Source organism: Trichosurus vulpecula, chromosome 3 (assembly GCF_011100635.1).
Source record: "Trichosurus vulpecula isolate mTriVul1 chromosome 3, mTriVul1.pri, whole genome shotgun sequence".
Classification (NCBI taxonomy): domain Eukaryota; kingdom Metazoa; phylum Chordata; class Mammalia; order Diprotodontia; family Phalangeridae; genus Trichosurus; species Trichosurus vulpecula.
This window is the reverse complement of record NC_050575.1, coordinates 145,663,584-145,684,309: the sequence shown is the minus strand read 5'-3', so window position 1 is coordinate 145,684,309 and position 20,726 is coordinate 145,663,584. Positions and strand designations below refer to the sequence as shown.

The following is a 20,726-nucleotide window of genomic DNA, read 5'->3' as shown; positions in this document are numbered from 1 at the left end:
GACTCCTCTTATAATCTCTGTTGTTGAAAATACTACTCACCCTTCAGGATCCCACTCAAATGCTATATGCTACCTATTATCCAGAGCCTTCCCTGATTGTTTGCCTGACCCCTCCCCCCCCCCACCCCATTCACTCCAGTGCTTTCTCCTGAAAATCTTTGTACTCCTTTTATCCATTTTTTCCCTATTATTTTTAAGTTTCTTTTTGTACCTTGTTTTCTAGATTTTGTGGTCTTGGATCTGTTCTATTTTTCTTTGTGTGTCCCTCAGTGTCTAGCGCAATGTGTTGCATCTGGTAAACACTTGAAAAATATTTAGAAGCACGGAAAATCAGAGTTTGAGGGGACTTCAGAGGCCCTGTAGCCTAGCCCATACCTGAATAGCAGTGTCCTGATATGTGATTGTTCAAGATTTCAGGATAGCTGAGAATGCCAGCCAACTGTTCTTTTTCCACAGGGAAAGGAAAGGAAGCCCTGCTCACTAGGAAAGTATTTGCCTACCATGAGCAAAAAGCAGTGTACTTAGGGGCTCTGTGCTCAGGATATTTTAGAAAGTTGAACAAAATTTGCTAAAGACACATTTTATCGGGACCATTGGATAAGCACAATAAAATGTTTGACAAATGGTACATGATTGTATGGTTAAAGGGTTTGGACTATATATCTATCCTATGGGGCCCCTTCCAACTCTAAATTCATGATCCTGTGATCATGCTCTTCGTAGACCTGAAGGCCAACGTAAAATGTCAGTAACCTGCCTTTTTATATTCAAGCATAGAATGAATCAAGTGACTTGTTAATACTGTTATATCTTCCTCATTCTTGTTGTATTAAATAGAATCTTTTGCCAAGGAATCATAAATGCATTGCAACTTAAACTGCCTATACATGTTGCATGCAGCTTCATTGTATGTAATCAGAATGATGAAAATGGATTGGACTTAAGAATTACTTCAGAACTTAATTTAGTATTTTCATATTCTGGTAGAATGGTTAACTCTCCCATGGGTTTGTGAATATGACAGATGTTGCTTTGCTGCTCATGGCATCTGACCAGTCATACAAATGTTTGCTTTCAGTTCATTTCCCTTTCATCGGCATCATTGTCTTGCTCACAGGCAACATTAACTTTTTTCTTGAAATCTATTCTTTCAGATCTTTTTTGTTGATTTATTCACTAACCTGTCATTTAGAAAGTTTAGTCACTGAAGAAATCGATAAAGAACTGGTATGGTATTAGGCTTTGGCCTACTTTTGAGCCCTGTTCACTTTGGCTGTCTCTTGTTGTCTCACCTCTTCTTTTGCATTTATTAGCAAGATATTTTTGAAGTACTGTATTGATTTCAGAATATCTCATAGTTTATTTTAGAAGAAAATACCTCAAAAACAAGAAAGCTAAGATAAACCTTTATTTACTAGGCATCATGATGCTGGATTTTCTAGAATGGTCTTATCAAAATTTTACATGGACTATTTTTAATAGGAATCTTTCTGAAATGTATCAAATGCTTTCCTACTTATATAATTTAGTTTGGGGTTTTTTTGAAGGGGGGAAAGGCAGGGCAGTTGAGGTTAAGTTGCCCAAGGTCACACAGCTAGTAAGTATGTCAAGTGTCTGAGGCCGGATTTGAACTCGGGTCCTCCTTACTCCAGGGCCGGTGCTCTACTCACTGTACCACTTTAATTATTTTTTTAATGACTTTTGAGTCCCCATTATGAATATCAGTTATTGTATTGGGCTATAATTCCTTCCAGAGTTATGAAATGAGATCCCAGATTTATTTTTTTTTTTATTAATGGTGTCTGCATTTAAAAAAAATATTTTTTCCACTCCTGTCACTTGTTAATTCTTATTTCTGTCAGTGTCTTCTCTAACAGTCCATCTCTGTCAGTGCCCACTTCTCTTCTCTTATTTGTTTCTAATTTGATAGAGATATGTAAAGTAGGGGTTAGCAAAATTAAGCTTATGGGGTTTTCTGGTAGCTATGTTTGCTTCCTTCTGGTGTCAGCTGCATTGTAGATGGTTGAAGTGGCCAGAAGCTAATCTCACAATAACTGGGGGTGTTGCTATACTTAATAAAGAGTTGTACGTGTGAACTGTAAGATGTGGTTTCTGATTTTTTTTTAAACAAATATCTTTTTTAGATAGAATTTTTTTTGTTTCCTTTGCCAAATAAAAGGGGAATTCTCTGCTGAAAACCCACAAAACTTTCTCTTTTTTATTTGAATAAGGTGACAATTTAAGAACTGATCGGAAGAAAATAATTTTCAAGTAAAGGTAATGTGGTGAGGCACATGATCAAATCGCTAAATTAACATACGTGCAAAGGATGATAAAACATCTGTCTTCCCAACCATGCTGTCAAATACTTCCCTATGAGGTGATGATAAATTTCAGTATTCATTTCACAACCTGAGTATAATCAAACGTTAAGGTTCTTTTGACTCATTTAGCCCTGTGTGAAGGCTAAACTTCTTACAAAAAGGTTTTAAGTCTCCAAATTCCAAGAGTTTATTAGTCTTTTGGGGGGACAAAAACATATGTAATGGACATTAGATAGGCTATGACAGGTGCTTTTAATTCAATTCTTACTAAGTTAAACTAAACCACTAAGTGTCATATAAGTTGGATACTGATGTTAGCTTTTTCTGTTGGCAGCAAATTTTAAAATTGTGCTCAAGAAGTAGAATCACAGAGAAGTTAAAAATTGTAAAGGACCACACTGATGATCTAGGCAAACCTATACCTGAAAAAGAATCCCCTCTATAGTATACAAAACATGTGGTCTTCCAATCTTTGAAGACCTCCAGTGTAGGTTTCAGAAAGATGTCAAATTCCATTTTGAGACAATTCTAATTGTCAGGAAGGAGTTTTTTTCCTCTTACATCATGCCAAAATTTTCCTCTTTGCAACATTTTTGCTTTTTGTCCATTGTTCCTAGTACTGCTCTTTAGGGCCTGGTAGAACAAGGCTGATGCTTCATTCACATGATCACCTTTCAAATACTTGGAAACCTCTAGGTGAAATATCCTTAAGTCATGTCCATCAACCCTCATATGCCATGAACTTAAGGTGCTTTACCATCTTGGTTGGCCTCCTCTGTATGCTCTAGCTTATCAGTGTCTTTCCTAAAATGTGACACCTCAAACCAAATACGGTATGGCAGGTGTGTTCTGGCCAGGGCAGAGTATAATAGGACTATCACTCATTATTCAGAGATGCTATATGTCTCTTTAATGCAGCCTAGAATCATATTAGCTTTCTTGAATGCCTTACCACACTGTGAGAAACATACTTAGTCTAGAAATAAACAATATTCATTGGAAAGCCAGGAAGGTTTTCATTATATTTTACATTTATTTTACATTCCTAGTGAATGGGTACCCCCCTCCCCACCATGGAGAGTACAGTTTGTTCAGACAAATGCCAGCCTTTTATATTATTCGAATTCAAATCTCTCACCTTGCTCTTCATTGGCCAGATGCAACCACCTGAACTGCCTATGTCATGCCCCTCCCCAGACAGCTCCTTAAGCATGTGTACAAGCTTCTAACCTTTCACCTGATCAGACGCCTGGTTCTGCTAGATCACAGCTCTGATTAGAACTAGTCACCTGACTTGCATTCTGCTAAAGCTAGGAGGAGTACTTTTAATCCTGTGGAAACAGAATTCCTGCTATCATTTCCCACCAAGCTGTGGACTCTTATTTGTTTTGTGTCCTACTAATTCCCCTCTCCCCACTTATCTTCTTTTATTCAGCTCAGTGTTTAAACCTAACAGGATATTTTTGAATCCTGATTTATTATACATTGTATTCACTCTCTTTTCTGGCCTTATGTCATCTGCAAATTTGGTAAGTATGGCATCAATGATTTTGGCATTAATCATTAATAAAAATGTTAAACCACACCAGGCCAAGCACATTCCACTCGAGACCTCATTCCAAGTTTAGATCGAATCATTAATTGTCTACTCTGGTTCTAGCCATTTTACCAATTCCAAATCCATGTAAATTATACCTTCTAGTCCACACCTCCATTCCTTTTTTTAAAAAATACTTAAGAATTTTTCAGATGCCTTGATAAAATCTACATAGGCTATATCTTTTTTTTTTATTTTTAATTTACAACATTCGGTTCTACATAATTTTGAGTTCCAGATTTTCTTCCCTCCCTTCCCCACTCCCTCCCCTAGACAGCATGGAATCCCATATAGCTTCCATGTATAACTTTGCATTGAATTAATTTACACACTAGTCAAGTTATGGAGAAGAACTGTGACCAATGAAATGATTCATGCGAGAGAAGAAACAGGACCAAAAAAAAAAAACCTACCCAAAAACAAAAACAGAAGAGAGAAAAGGAAAAAAAATGGGGGGGGGATAAAAAGACTATCATGAAGTGTGCCTCAATCTGCATTCATACTTCATAGTTCTTTCTCTGGATGTAGATAGCATTCTCCATCATGAGTCCTTTGGAGTTGTCTTTGTACCTTGTGTTGCTGAGAAGAGCGAAGTCTGACAGGGTTGGTCCTCACAGAATCCATATATCTGTGGTTGTGTATAATTTCCTGGCTCTGCTCCGCTCACTCAGCATTATGTCGTGTAGGTTTTTCCAGGTTGTTATGAAGTCTGTATCATCCCCATTTCTTATGGCACAATAGTATTCCATTACCTTCATATACCACAGCTTGTTCAGCCATTCCCCAGTTGATGGGCATCCCTTTGATTTCCAGTTCTTAGCTACCACAAAAAGAGCCACTATAAATATTTTTGTACATATGGGTCCTTTTCCCGCTTGTGTGATTTCTTTGGGATACAACCCTAGAAGTGGTATTGCTGGGTCAAAGGGTATGAACATTTTTATTGCCCTTTGGGCGTAGTTCCAAATTACTCTCCAAAATGGCTGGATCATCTCACAACTCCACCAGCAATGTAACAATGTTCCAGTTTTCCCACATCCTCTCCAGCATTTATCATTTTCCTGTTTTGTTATTTTAGCCAATCTGACAGGAGAGATGTGGTATCTAAGAGTTGTTTGGATTTGCATTTCTCTAATCAGTAGTGATTTAGAGCATTTTTTCATATGCCCATAGATATCTTTAATTTCTTCCTCTGAAAACTGCCTGTTCATATCCTTTGACCATTTCTCTATTGGGGAGTGGCTTGTATTCATATATATTTGGCTCAGTTCCCTGTATATTTTAGAAATGAGGCCTTTATCAGATACACTGGTTGTAAAGATTTTCTCCCAATTTTCTGCTTCCCTCCTAATTTTTGTTGCATTGGCTTTTTTTGTACAAAAACATTTCAATTTAACATAATCAAAATTATCCATTTTGCATTTTGTAATGCTCTCTATCTCTTGTTGGGTCATGAATTCTTTTCTTTTCCATAAATCTGATAAGTAAACTATTCCTTGCTCTCCCAAATTACTTATAGTATCAGCCTTTACTGGCTAAGAAACAGTTGTGGATCAGTGGAGTAGGGTAGGAACACAAGATGGAGAAGTCAACAACTATTGCAATCTACTCTTTGATAAACACAAAGAGGCCAGCTTCTGGGCTAATAATTCACTGTTTCACAAAAACTGTTGGGAAAATTGGAAAATGGTAGGGCAGAAACTGGGCATAGACCAATATCTTACACCATATACCAAAATAAAGTCAAAATGGGTTCATATCTTTAGCATTTCTCTGATCTGCCAGTTAACTGATTAAAAAGGACTAGTGTTTCTAACATCCTTTACCAATTAGCACTGCAGTGTTGTCACTGTCTTCACCTTTAGCTTCTCAACACCTTGATAGTCCCACTCAACTTGATTTGTCTTTTCTTTTGATTTTTTACCTTGTTTTACAAAGCAGTGTATTTTGTGTACTTGGGCCTTTGTCTTCTCTTCCTCCTCCTCAAGATTTTTGCTTTTCCTTCTTGGGTGTTTTACCTTCTCTTCTTCTTCAATTTCTTTAGTCTTCCCAGTTCATTTTCTGTGCTTCACAATTCCAAAGTCCTCCAGATCACTTTTACAATCCCATCTCCCTCTGTTGAAGCCCTTCTCTTAACCTGACTTTGACACTGCTATCTCCTTAAGAGGACAGAAATAGAATGTCGTCCTGCAGAACTGCAGTTCTTAAGCTAAAGATAAAATAAATGGACAAAGTAGTGACTCCAATTCCATCTGGGCTGAATGCTAATCCAAACTCCTAATTTCTTAGCTGTAAGTACCTTTGGTTTGACACCAGTGTTCTTGTTTTAGAACAGAGATTCTTAAAGATCTCAAGTCCATGAATTTTTGAAAAAATGTTTTGTTATTTCCGTGTAATTGGTTTCTGTTGTAATCCTCTGTGTTTTATTTTATGCATTTAAAACTATTATTCTGAGGAGGGATCCATAGGCTTCACCAAACTGTCAGAACATATCAGTGACACACAAAAAGTTAAGAATCCCTGTTCTAGAACTTTATTTTTATCTTAGATCCATCAGTGGGTTCCTTTGCTTTTGGAATGGATTTTACTGACTTTCTTACTCCAGTTTTTTATCATTGATTCCTTCCATGGACTTGAGACCATCCTACAAAGACCTTGTGGCAACTTCCCTAAAGGCCTTTATGGCTGTAGGCCACTTTCAGATCCTTTCTTTGCCCCCCAGCTCACCTGCTGAGAGAGAAACCCTTATCTGGCCTCAAAAGATTTTCTCCCTGAGCTTGTCAAGTCTTTCTGCACATAGCTTAGATCTGGCTTCATCATCTTCTTGAAGTTTTTGGGGACTCTTGCCCCCTCTTCCCCCAGCCCTAACTCTTCTTCCTCATTACTCTCTGGATTGATCTTCTCACATTTAGTTGAAGATAGGTTTTTGTATCTTGTTTTAATTAGGCATCTGAGTCTAGGCCTGATATAGTAGGCATGTTACCAGTTTTCATTTGTTGTGTGGTCTTGAACCAGTTTTCCCTTTGTTCTCCCTAAGGGTTTCTAGCAAACTGCACCCTCCTTCTTCAAATCCTGTGCCTCCTAATGGGTCTTCTAAGTTTTTTTTTCCACACTGAGAAACTTGCCGTAGCTTTTTACAAATCTGAATTGATGGATGATCCAGGAACCCAGAAATGTTTTGTACCTTTTTGGGGTATTGACATTGATAGTTCTGTCAGTTTTTCTTATGACTTATCACTTAAATGCTTTTATTTTCCCCTACTCAGTGATTTCCTAAAACACTGTCATTACAACATCAGAATTAAATATGTGTAAAAGTTAATGATTTCCACCACAAGTGAGCCATTTTCCTCTATTCTGCATATATACTTCTAATGACAGGGAACTCATTGCAGCATGAGATAGCTTGTTTTATTTTTGTGCGCCACAAATAATTAAAAGAAATTTTTTTTGCTATATTGAGCCGAAGACTGTTTCCTTCATGTGATTACTACATAGTTCTATTCTCTCAGCCTACACAGAATCAATTTAGTCTCCCTTCTACATGATAGCCCTTCCACATATTTAAAGGCTAACAAGTTGCCTTTCAGGTCTTCCTGTTCAGTCTGTGTATCCTTGATTTATATAGAGTCAAGTTATCATCCAGGTCATCCTCCTGAACTTACTCTTGTTTGTCAATGCCCTTTTTAAAATCTGTTCCTCAATTTGGAACATAATATTCCAGCTGTGTTCTTACCAGTTCCCAGTACTGTTTCTGTTGCCTAGAATCATAGAATATTAAAGTTGAAAGGAACCTTGGAGACCTCTTTTTGGGGGTAAGGAGTGGGAGTCTGTAATGCAGCCCGAAATTGTTTAAGCTTCCTGAACAGCCAGATCACTCTGACTCATATTTGGCATTCAGTTCACTAAAAACTCTGAATCTTTTTCATATGAATTATTGTCTGACAATGTATTTCCCCACCTTAGACTTGTAGTATTTACTTTTTTAAACTTAGAGTACAGGACTTTATACTTGTACCTATTAAATTTCATTTTATTAATTTGGGACCATTTTTCAGCCTATTGAAATTTTTTTGGATTTCAATTCTTTTATGCAGAATATGAGTCCCCAACTTCTCATCATCCACAGATTTGATTAGCATTCCCTTTCTTTCATCCTGATTAGAAGTGGAACAGGTAGAGCCCATTCCTTCTCTTCTTTAAAAAGAAGGGGGCCAAAAACAAAGAGATGAAAAAGTGTAAAAGGGTGGTGAAGAGGGAAATAATTAACCACCGCAGCTAAATGTGAATGGGGTAAACTCACCTATAAACAAAGGATGGTAATAGAATGGATTGGGAAGAATTTAACAATATGTTTACAAGAAACATACTTGAAACACATTTATACATAATTAAGAGGTTAGGGCAAAATCTATTATGGTTTAGGTGAACTCAAAGCTGATAGAGTCATGAAGATTTTCAGACAAAGCAACAATAAAAATAGACTTGATTAAAATAAATTGGGGAAATGTTATATTTAAAGATACCACAAATATTGAATTAATAATAATACTTAATATATACGCAATGGATGGCATAGTATTCAAATGCTTAAAGGAAAAATTCATCAATATCTAGGAAGAAATAGACAGTAAAAATAAAATAGTTGGCGATCTCAATGAAATTCTTGGACGTAGACAAATCTAACCAAAAAATAAGCAACCAAGTTAGAGATATGAATATAATTTTAGAAAAATTAGCTATGATAGCTCATTGGCAATTATAGAAAGGGAACGGAAAGTTAGGAGGAGTGGGTGTGTGTGTGTGTGTGTGTGTGAGAGATTTCTCAGCTGTGCATGGCACTGTTATGAAAATTGACAAGTAGAAGGGCCAAAAAACACTCAAAAACAAATGCAGGAAAGCATATAAAGCATCTTTTACAGGCCACAACATCTTAAAATTATATTCATTAAAGAGCCTTTGAAGAAAAATTAAAAATTGGAGACAGAGTAATTTAATGCTAAAGAAGTGGTAGGTCAGAGATCAAATCATAGAATCAATATAAAATTTCATCAAAGTATAACTATTATATTATACAACAGAACTTTTGAGATACAATCAAAGCTAAAATACCCTTTAAAAAAATATATGAGCTAAGCATAATTTGTTCTTGAAGAATACACATTGGTTCTAAGTGATTACTATCTGCTTTCCTAAGTGCTTATAAACTACGAAAGTGGCTTAGATGATGAGCACAGCTCAGAAAGCTTGGCATTTTCACTAACGATCTCTTTAAACCCAAGTTTTTAACCTTTTTGGTATCATAGACTCCTTTGGCAGTCTAACAAAATCTCTAGACTCCTCAGAATAATGTTTTTAAATACATGAACTTACAAAGGAAACTAATTATAATGAAATAAAGATGTCATTTTTTTTCTCCATCTAAGCTAGTAGTCAGTCAGCAAGCCTTTATCAAGCACCTGCTATGTGCCATATTCTGTGATAAGTTGTAGGAATACAAAGAAAGGCAGAAGACCATTCTTGCTCACAGTGAGCTCACAGTCTAATGGGTAGACAACATATAAACAACTGTGTCCAAACAAGATGTGTGTGTGTGTGTGTGTGTGTATGGTAAGTTGGAGATAATCAACAGAAGGGAGGCACTAGCACTATTGGGAAAGGCTCCTTGTAGAAGACAGGATTTTAGCTAGGACCTGAAAGAAGCCTAAGAAGCCAGGAGGAGGAGACAAGGAAGGAGATAATTCCAAGCATTAGCAGTAACTAGCGAAAATGTTCAGAGTTGGGAGATGCAGAGATGGGAGGTGTCTTACTGAAAGAAAAGGAAGGAGGCAGGTGTCACTGGCAGAGTATGGGGTGGCGGGGAGTGTAAAGTTATAAGGACTCAGAGCACTAGAGGATTTTATATTTGATTTTAGAGGTGATAAGGAACCATTAGAGTTTATTGAATAGAGGAGTGACTTGGTCAGATCTGTGAAGATCAATTTAACCACTGAATGGAGATGTACGGGTTTGAGGCAAGGAGATCAATCAGCAGACTATTATAATAGTCCAGGCATGAGATGTTAAGGGCCTGCACCAGGGTGGTAGCTGTGTCAGGAAAGAAGAGAGCATATATGAGAGACGATACCAAGGCACAAATGACAGAACTTGGCAACTGATTGGATGGGGAGGGTGTGAGAGAGTGAAGAGTCAAGTATGGCATCTGAGTTGCAAGCCTTGGTGCCAGAGAGGATGGTGATACCCTTGACAATAATAGAAAGTTAGGAAGAGGACAAAATTTGGGAGGAATGATGAGTTCTGTTTTGAACATGTTGAATTTAAAATGTCTTTGGGGCATCCAGTTCGAGATATCCATTAGACAATTGGAGATGTAAGACTGGAAAGTCAGGAGAGAGGCTAGGGCTGGGTAAATAGATTTGAGAATCATCAGCATAGAGATGATAATAGAATCCCCGGAAGCTGATGAGATCACCAAGTGAAATAGTAAAGAGCAGAAGTGTCAGACACACTAATGCTCAACACTCAGCATAACACATAGTATAGCCCAAGATGAAAGTAGTGTCACAAAAATATTTAGAGAAGAGAGTATCAAGAAGAATGAGGAAATGTTTATAGACCCTCACATGGACCCGGGGGTAAGAACCCCTGCTTTAAATAAATATTTTGTACCATTCTTCTTGAATTTACTTTTTAAAAAAATAAGACGAATATTTTGACAGCCTCTGTAGATACCTCAAAAATACCCCTCTCCTGAGAAAGACTTCACATGCCAAAAAGCTTATGGATTTTTTTTGTCATCTCTGTCAGATGAAAATAGATGGGATTTTTCAGTAACACTATCTTTAGTAGTTCCATTCTAATTTTACATTTAACATGTAGCTTGAGTAGCTCCATGCTCAGTGTCACCAAGTTCCTTTCTGTTTCTTATCTTCATTTCGTCTAATTTCCTACTTTGATTCAGAACTTCTCCAATTTCATGTTTTCCAAAAAAACATGCTTCAGCTAAGTGGTTTAAAAGAGATTTGTTATCCAGTTATCTTTTCCTAATACTTAAGTCTGTATTTTAAAAATCATGTCATCTTCAGCATACAGGTGCTTGAATTATATTTTTTTTGCAAACATATTCTTCCAATTTGGTGGTTATTTTTCTTCAGATTAAGACTGAGCCATATTTTAAGTATTTTTAGTCAGCTATTTTTTAAAATTTGAAGGCTAGGCATGATAGTGGCAAACAAAGTTTTATACTATAGCATATAATTTGATTTTATATCTTAACTCGTTTTTCCCTGTATTTAGGCTATCATTACTGCATATGATCAGCAGTAGAGCATTAATACTTTTATTTGGCTACCTTATCTTTTATTAAACCTATGCTACTAAGGTTGGGAAACACTAAGAGATGCGAAGCAAGATACAATGTCAAAAAATTCATAATTACAGCTTATTTTAGGGTACCAATTAATTTCTTTTGGAGTGATTCAGTTCTGAATCATAGCAAGTCATTTCTCACATAGAAGTCTTTTAAAAAAAATTTGTTCTGATCTTAAACACAAAAAAAGAGCATTTCCATATTCATAGCAAAACACAAAAAGGTAATTGTGTATGAGACAGTTTACGTTTTATACTGGTTGGGTTTTTTAAGTATAGTATATTCTACATGCTGCTTTTTTTTTAGATTTTTTTATTTTTGGTTTACAACACTCAGTTCCACATGTTTTTGAGTTCCAAATATTCTTCCCTTCTCTCTCCCCTCTTCCCTCCCCCACAAGACAGCATGGAATCCAATATATGTTCTACATATACTTTCACATTAAACTTATTTACACAATAGTCAAGTTGTAAAGAATTATGACCAATGGAATGAATCATGAGAAAGAAGAAACAAAACCAAAAAGGAAGAGAAAAAAAGAGAGAGCAAATAGTTTTCCTCAATCTGCATTCAGACTCTGTAGTTCTTTCTCTGGATGTAGATAGCGCTTTCTATCATGAGTCCTTTGGAGCTGTCTGTGAACCTTGTATGCTGAGAAGAGCCAAGTCTATCAAAGTTAGCCATCACAGAAGCAAAATGCCTGTGATTGCTACATGCTACTTTCAAAACTTCCTACTTATCTGTGCTTCCTTCTGAAATTCATTCTGTTTTGTTCGTTTAAAATTTTTTTTCTCTCCCTCCCTGTTTCTCTCTCTCCCTTCCCCCCCCCCACACACCATTGATCTCCATCACCTCCAAACCTCCTCTCCAACTAAAAACCAAGGGGATGAGTCAAGTAAAACAAATCCGCACAGAGGCCCATGTCCAGAAATGTATGTCCCATCACCTCTCTGTTGGGAAGTAGGTAACATTTCATCATAGGTCCTCTAGATGCAGTTGGCTAACTCTAAACTTTGATCAGAGTTCTTATTTCTTTCAGTATTTTTTTCTTTACAGTGCCGTTGTCCTTGTATAAATTGTTCTAGTTCTGCTTACTTTATTCTCCATCAGTTCATACTAAGGATCCTCTGTTTCTCATAATTTCTTATAGTACAGTAATATTCCATTACATTTATACCTTAATGTGTTCAGCCATTTACTAATTGACAGATACCCTCCCTTTTTCCTTTTTGTTCCCCCTTCAGGTTCAAGAAACTTGTTTTGCTTGAGGCTGTTCTTTCAAGGTATTATCCTACTTCTGAAGCCCACCCATTTCCACTTGTTTCTTTGAGTTTGATGTATTTCTACATTATTTGTGTGTGTGTGTGTATGTTTGTGTGTGTGTGTGTGTGTGTGTGTGTGTCTTCATCTCTTCTTTGTCAGTTTCTCTAATACCTACTCCCCTCACCCCTCACTTCTTTCATGTTTGCATAATTCTTTTCTCCCATATCCCAGTTAGGAGAAATAGCAAATTCTACCCCCTTCTTCCTCCTTTCTAAGCTACTATATTCCTCCTTTTACCCTTCCTTCTCTTCCTCCTCTTTCAGTTGTTGAAACAAAACCAATCTACTCCACAATCCTCTGCTAACGTCCTCATTACCCTTTGAAGTCATTATTGTTTCTTCTCCATTAAAATGTTAGTATCAAGTCTTCAAATAAATTTACCTTTCTAGATTTCTTTTGACACTTGTGCTTACATTTCATATGCTTGAAAAATCCTCTGTCACACCAAAGGTCTTTTTTTTTACTTGTAAGATAAATTATTCTTGATTTTAAGCCTATATTAGCCAAGTAGAAACTGCCACTGTTGTTCTCCTTCAGCTGTTTTCAGTCCTGTCCAACTCTTCACAACCCCATTTGGGGTTTTCTTGGCAAAGACACTGGAGTGGTTTGCCATATCCTTCTCCAGTTCATTTTACAGATGAGGAAACTGAGGCAAACAGGGTTAAGAAACTTGCCCAGGCTCACCCAGCTAAGGCCAAATTTTAGTGCAGTAAGATGAGTCTTCTCGATTCTAGGCCTAGCACTTTATCCACTTCATCACCTAGCTGTCCAAGAAACTGCCAGATCTTAAGTTATTCTGACTGTAGTTCATTGGTATTTGAATTGCTTCTTTCTGGATGCTTGCAGTATTTTTTCTTTGCTGTTTGATCTCTCAATTTTAGCTACGAAATTCCTTGGAATTTTCCTTTGGCCTTTCTGAGGAGGATCTGTGTTTGTTTTTTGTTTGTTTGTTTTTCCTATCTTTACTTTTGTCTTCTAGTTCTAATAGAGCTGGGGAGTGTTCATTTACCAGTTCTCGAAATATAGTGTCTAGTCTTTATTTTTATACATACACACACACACACACACACACACACACACACACACACGTTTCAGAAAATCAGATGATTCTTAAATTATCTCTCCTTTACTTGTTTTCTGGGTCAGTTTTTCATATCAGCTACATTAAATTTTCTCCTGTTTTTTAATTTTGTTGTAATATTTCTTGCCGTCTAACAGAATCATTGCTTTCTGCTTGGTCTAGTCTTATTTTCAGGGAATCCATTGTTTGGATAAGTTTTCTCACATTCCCTTCTAAACTATTTTCCTTCTGCTTCTTTTCTCCAGAGCTTTAATTGTATCTCTTTCTTGAATTATATCTTCTAAAGACTCATGGAGTCCTTATGGAAAATCCATGTTTTCTCTGAGTCACTGCTTAGAAATTTTACGGAATTACTCTTCTAGGCTGCTTTTCAGGGATCTCCAGATCTGCAACAATTTTTTCATACTGGTTGATAACTTCTTTGGTTCATTCTTCTTTCTACCTTCATTTCCTGAATTGAGGCTTTATACCAAAGCCAGACTCTGCTCCTGCTGTACGTTTTGGTGGTTGTCAGCCCTGCTTGGTCTCTATTTGGGTCACCCGGTTCCTTTTGCTGACCTCCATTTCCCAGGGTTAGTTATTCTGATCTTTGAAGTTCAAAGGGCTGAATATTTAGGGTCCTCGAAGGCATGTCAGAACAGTTCTGGGGAATTGGACAGCCCCTCAATACCTGTGCTGTCTGAAACTGAGCTCTGCTAAACATGTACTACTATTCCCCATGTCCTTTATCCAGCCCTCCTGGGACTTTTTCATGGGAGCCCTTCATCCTGCTGCCTCCTTACGTAGAGCCCTTCACGCTACACATCTTTGGCCTATCTGTTAGTGCTAGGGAACTGTGGATTTGTTTGCCTGTTCCGGTTTTTCTTGTGGCTCCTTTCCTATTGTCTGTGGACTTCTAGCTGACTTCTTTGGCAGCTCGGGGGTAGAAGTTATTTACTATAGTTTCTCATTAGATTTCTTGATCATTATTCAGCCTGGTGTCAATTTCAAATTTTTTTGGAGTAGGTGTTTGGGAACTGGTTGGTCTGCTTCCATTCAAAAAGCTGTCTTAGATGAAAACAAAAAGTATTTTAAAATTTTAATTTAAAAATAAAAATTTACCCCATTCTTAGATGAAAATATGTTTTTTAATTCTTTCCAAAATGGCTTATTTTTAATTACATGTCATTTATTGCATTCTGGGGATTTTGCATAAGGGGGATTGCATAAGGGGATTTTAAACTGCAATATTTTTAATCTTTACAGGAATTCATCAAGGGAATCTGTGAACCCGAGTTAGAAGAGAGAGAATGTTATCCAAAGGACATGCACTGTATTTTTGTTGGGGCACAGAACCTGTTTCTTAAAAGTTTGATCCAGGACACATGTGCTGATATGTCCATTCTGGACATTGGTGTTCTTAGTATCAGAGGTGGTGCTGAAGCTGTCGTCATGGCCAGAAGTCACATACAGCAATTTGTGAAGCTCTTCGAAAACAATGAGAGTCTACCAAGTACTCAGAATGAATCGGAGGTGAAAAAGCAGTTTAAACAATTTGTTGAATCGCATGCAGATAAATATACAATGGACTTGTTGATTTTACCCAGTTCATTGAAGAAAGAACTCCTAAATCTTACCCATGGTGAAGATCCCTATGAATTAGATTATGATGATAATGATATTATTGATCTTACAGATCGTAAAACAGAATTTACACACAATGGCATCCAAGAGCTGAGCATGTCCAAAGATGGACAAGTTTTTCAGGAGGATGAAAGAAAGCAAGCAGGAACCCCTGTTTCTGAGCTAACAAAACAAATGGACACAGTTTTTTCTGGTTCCACAGAGGTTCTTTTTGTTCCTGTAAATGGTGTAGCTCCACCTGAAGAATCTGTTTCCAAAGAGAGGGTATGTCACAAAAGAAGGTCTTCTGATACTGAAGAAAGACATACGAAGAAGCAGTTTTCATTGGAAAATGTTCAGGGGGTTGAGCCTCCATCTGCTACTGAGAAATTGACTGCTGGCACAGTGATTAACCTGCTCTCTGATTCCTGTACAATCTCTGAAGATTTAGGCATTGATGTAAAAGACACTACTGAGGAAATGGAATATAACATTCTGGTAAACTTTTTTAAAACCATGGGATACTCCCAGGAAACTGTGGAAAAGGTTATTAAGGAGCAGGGACCATCTACAGAACCCTTAGTACTCTTAGAAGAAATTGAAAAAGAAAACAAAAAGTTCCAGGAAGAAAAAGTCTTCCCTAGGCACACTTCAATTTTGTGCCTGGAGGTCACTGAAGCCAAAAGCAAGGGTATTTGCAATAGTCAAAATGAATTTAAAATGAATTTTTCTCCAAAGAAAACAAAGGATCTCATGCAGCAAAACATAATAGAACAATCTCAGTCACCTCTCAGAATAGAAGAAAAACCAGGTACCTCAAACTGCAAAATGAAAACTACCAGTTCAGTTCCAACAGAACAGAGAGCAGAAAATTGGAATTCTACCCAGAGCCATGTTCCCCACATAGATGTAGAAATGGATGGCTCTTCACCTTCTGTTTCCCCTTTAAAGAAGCTCTTAAATGACAAGGGAATACTTACAGACTTGGATTTTGTTGCCAGAGGAACTCCGAGTCACCAGCCAAGAGTACCAGTTATTCCTGAAAATATTTTGTTTCCAAAAGCTGGGATCACAGTTCCAAAGAATAATGTTAATCTTATATGTGAAAGCCAGCTAGGATGTTGCAGCCCTTCCCAAGTCAAGCCAAATTGCCAACCCCTCCCTCCGATGCCTTTTTTTCCACCCCAGCTTCTCCCTTCAGTTACTAGTGTTAAGCTGGCAGGACCATCTAATCGTTGTATTGATTCCTCAGTTACTGGGGTTCAAAGATTCCGGGATACTCTAAAAACACCATACAGGCTGGAATTAAAAAATGAACCAGGGAGATCAGATTTAAGGCATATTGTTATAGATGGGAGCAATGTTGCAATTGCGTAAGTATAGTTAATCTTTATTAACTGTACCACAAATTTTTAAGTGTTTGAATTGATCTAAATAATACCTAATGGATTGATTGCTTTACCATATTTGAATAATTACATAGATTTCTATGTAATATCTTGGAATATCAAAAGTGTACTGGCCTGATGTGCTTTAGTGATAGTTATTGCTTAACATACAATTTTACTTTATTAGTTCAAGCTTTGTTTCTGGTCTTTCCCATCTAGAAAGCCAGAAGATGTCTACAGTTTTTTTTTAAATCGCATTCAAATAATTTCTGATAGAGAGGGCCTCTGTGTTTGTCAAACGTATTTCGTAGGTCACATGTTTTTAAACTATATCTTATTAAAAAGTGACCAAATGATAGGTTTTAGTGACTAACTATACAGTTAAAAAATTAAAAACTTATTTAAATAAGACAACTTTTTTTTTTCTTTTTGGCGGGGAAGGCAGGGCAATTGGGATTAAGTGACTTGCCCAAGGTCACACAGCTAGAAAGTGTGTCAAGTGTCTGAAGCTGGATTTAAACTCAGGTCCTCCTGACTCCAGGGCCAGTACTCTACTCACAGCGCCACCTAGCTGCCCCAAGACAGCCTTTAAATATGAGTTTTCCATGACTGAAAAGATAAAGGTTTTCCTTTGTCATCGTTGACAGTATTTTTGGGGGGGGGCCACTGACTTTTAAAGAAATATTTCCAGTAATTTATTTTCATGAGTGATTACATGATAAGAAAATACACTTCATGTAAAGTTTTAGACCTACAAAAACTTTAGCCCAATGAATGACCTTGGGCAGTTCCCTTTTATGTATATAATAAATGACACAGAGAAGATTAGCATGGCTTCTGTCTGCAAATGTGGAAATTCTTGAATCAGCTCCTATTTTCCAGTGCTAAGTGATCTCTGCTTCTACCCTTCTCTTCCCTAGTTCTTTATACACTTTTCATATTTAAGGTGGTGGTGGTGGTGGTGGTGGTGGTGGTGGTGGTGGTGGTGGTGGTATGTTTGCTAGGGCTCTCAGAGATTCGAGGTAAAGGACTAGGTGTTTATTTCACTCTCTGCCCAAGAGGTACTTTCCATAGACCAGGTACTTACTAAATTGTGACAATAGTTGTTTTCACTTCTCTCAGGGCCTTAGTTTTCTCCTCTTAACAAATGAGGAGGTTGGACTAGATGACATTTTAGGTTCCTTCTAGCTCAGATATTCTCTCGTTTGGTAATCTAGTCCAACCTCCTCATTTTACAAAGAAGGAAACTAAATGCCCAGGAGCTACCTGGTCTCAGGTCATGTCAGAGCAGCCTGAGAACCCAGTTCTCTTCATTCCTATCCCCTCTCATTCCCACGACTACACCACACTACCTTCAACTTTCTAAGAAAATTCTTTTTTGTTTTTGAGCAGTAGGCTAATGAGAGTTGTATAAAGAAATAAGCAGCAAGGACTTTTCTTAGCAAAAGTCTTCCCAGCTCTCATCTGAATGTAAAATTCAGGTCCATCTATTTTACTGTTCTTTTGTCCAAAACTCCTATAACTGCTCCCTTCTGTATTGGATGGTAGTAGACTACCACAATTTAGAAATACAGTAACTTGGAAACAGGAGCTCTTCACAATCATTATCAGAAAAGTAAGCTGTTTTAAGAGAGAACCAGAAGCTACTTTGCTATTTTGTCTAAAAGCCAAACTTGGGCTAACTGGGTAGTTTAATATGTAGTGCATTGTTGATATTATGGGTCTTTATTCAGTTTTTAAAATTAAGATGAATAATGTGAATTATATTAGTCATTTTATGCCTTTGATTCTTTTTGATAGATAAATTTAGGATGAGAATGACTTGAGCAAGGGCATCCTATCTGATTTTTAAAACTGGCTCTGTTATTTTCAGGTTTGTCATTCTCTTTTGTAAATCAGTTTTAGATTGCTTAATCCTTCTACTTGCTTCCTTCCTTGTTAAATTAAAGTTTCCTGTGCATTTTGTAATACTTATATAATCTTATTTTTAAGTTCTTGTTGTCAGTTAAACCACTGGAAGGGTACTGGTGTTAATCTAAAGTATGTCACATCTCTTAAATTCAGTTTCTCAGTTTCGCATAATGTGATATTTAAACTTTTACCTTTTATAGGAACTTAGGTGTTTTATAATGGCTGAATCTTTTGTTTTAAGTTTTGGTGTTTTAGGCATCATTGACTCGATTCACTTTTTTTTTTTAATAGTTCATGGCTACATTGTGCCAAGAAGTACTTTCAACAGATTTTAAATCTATGAGCTAATTAACATACAGGTTTTCTGTTGTCTAATATTTTGTCATAATTGGAAATAGCTTTATTCACCTTGAATTAACATAATCTAATAAATACCCCTTTGACAATTCTTGTCCTAATTTCTAAAGGTCTCCTTTTCTAGTTTTGCTAAATCTTTTAGCATCTTCTCTTGAATGGGACACTTCATTGTCCACATGTAGAGTACAGATGTAATACACTGCTGAACTTGAAGTTCAGGAAACTCTGGTGAGATGTCAAGTGCCTCATGGTTTAATGTTTTGTTGTTGGGTTTATTTTTTTTTTATTTTTTAGGGGGAGGAAGTGAGTGTTAAAACTCAATTTCCATGAATGACTTCTCATGAAATCCTTGTTGAAAGAAGTGGAACTTCACCGAGTTTAATTGTCTCTGGCTTTTAGTAACTACAGGCCACATTTTTTTGGCATTTATATTTTTATCTTAAACATAGAATCGTTTTTCATTAGGTCAGAAAGATATTTCATGTAAGGGAAGAAGCAGTCACTGGCAAATGGCATCCCATGAACAGATAGCATCTTGCAAGTAAATTTGGTGGATCTCATAATAGTCTATATTCAGTTGGAAAGATTTACTCACTTGGACTCTGGATCAGAGCAGTTGTTCCAGAAGCAGCAGGAAGATGAGATAGAAACAGTAAAGATAGCTTAAGAAATGCATACGGGGACCCAGGTTTCTCTCACTCTCTTTCCTTCCACTTTTTTCTTTGTACTGCCTACCACTTGCATGCCCTCTGGAATGGGCTACTTTTGTTAGATTGGACATGGGCAACATCAAAAAGGAGGGATAATACCAATCCCTAGCCAGGCTGATTATTGACATGCTGCCTCCATGCCACTAAAGAAACTGAGGCCATTTTATCCCTTAGCTTCTTGTGTAAGTAAGTGTAAACTGGATTGATGGGAAATCTTGAGACAAAGTAAATGACTTGGTGTCTATATGGTCTGTCTCAGAACTGATTCAGGTACTAAGCACGTGGAACTCCATTAAGTTTGACTTGATAATAAAATTAGATCTCTGAATGGTTCAATTCCGATTCCCCCACCCATGAAACTCATTAAATATCAACAAATCTATCTGATTACTTCAGTTGAAAAGTAGAAACTTGAATTGATAGTACTCAAAGCCTTTTTTCTTGATTGACCGGAAGACTGAAATGCCACTGAAACCTTAACTCTTGTTTTAGTCTGATAATCCAATTGAAGTGTCCTGTTTAGTCAATGAAACAATGAAAAGCATGGATAAGGTCTTAGAAGTTGAACTACTTTTTTCCTTTTTACTTTTCCTTTTAGGTCAAGTTCCTGTCTCCTCATGTTATCTTTTTCTTTTAATTCTCTAACTGATAGCACTCTTGGCGGGGCCTAGACGACACCTCTTTCCGACCACTTAGCTGGCAACAGGCAGGTAGAGTGCTGGTTTTTCTCCCTCTTGCTCATAGAATCAGTAACCTCATCTTTTCCAGGAAATCTGCAGGGTGAGACAGCATACAGACTGCCTCAGAAAGCATGCCTTCAGAAATTCTATCTAAACAAACATTAACACTCTTCCCCTCAAGTGTTAGTCAAAATGCAGGCAGTTGTATAATCATAAACAGCCTTTCCTAGAGTACTGTACATGTGTCTCCTCTTTCTTAGAAGTTTTAAAGGCTCTGTTTAGCAAGCAAAAACAAATCTCTCAAATTAGCACATCAGTGTTTCAGGAGAACCTAGTTTAAAGGAAACCTAAGCTTTGTTGTGAAGCCTACAAGTGTTTACTTTA

At 37.0% G+C, this 20,726-nt stretch overlaps 1 protein-coding gene across 1 annotated transcript in view; it reads left to right on the top strand.

Annotated features, from left to right (window-relative positions):
• N4BP1 (NEDD4 binding protein 1) overlaps positions 1 to 20,726 on the top strand; it is a 71,270-nt gene that overhangs the window by 27,085 nt on the left and 23,459 nt on the right. The window contains exon 2 of the mRNA XM_036751248.1: positions 14,940 to 16,669. Coding sequence (XP_036607143.1) covers positions 14,940 to 16,669 — 1,730 coding nt within the window. The remainder of the gene's footprint in view (positions 1 to 14,939; positions 16,670 to 20,726) is intronic.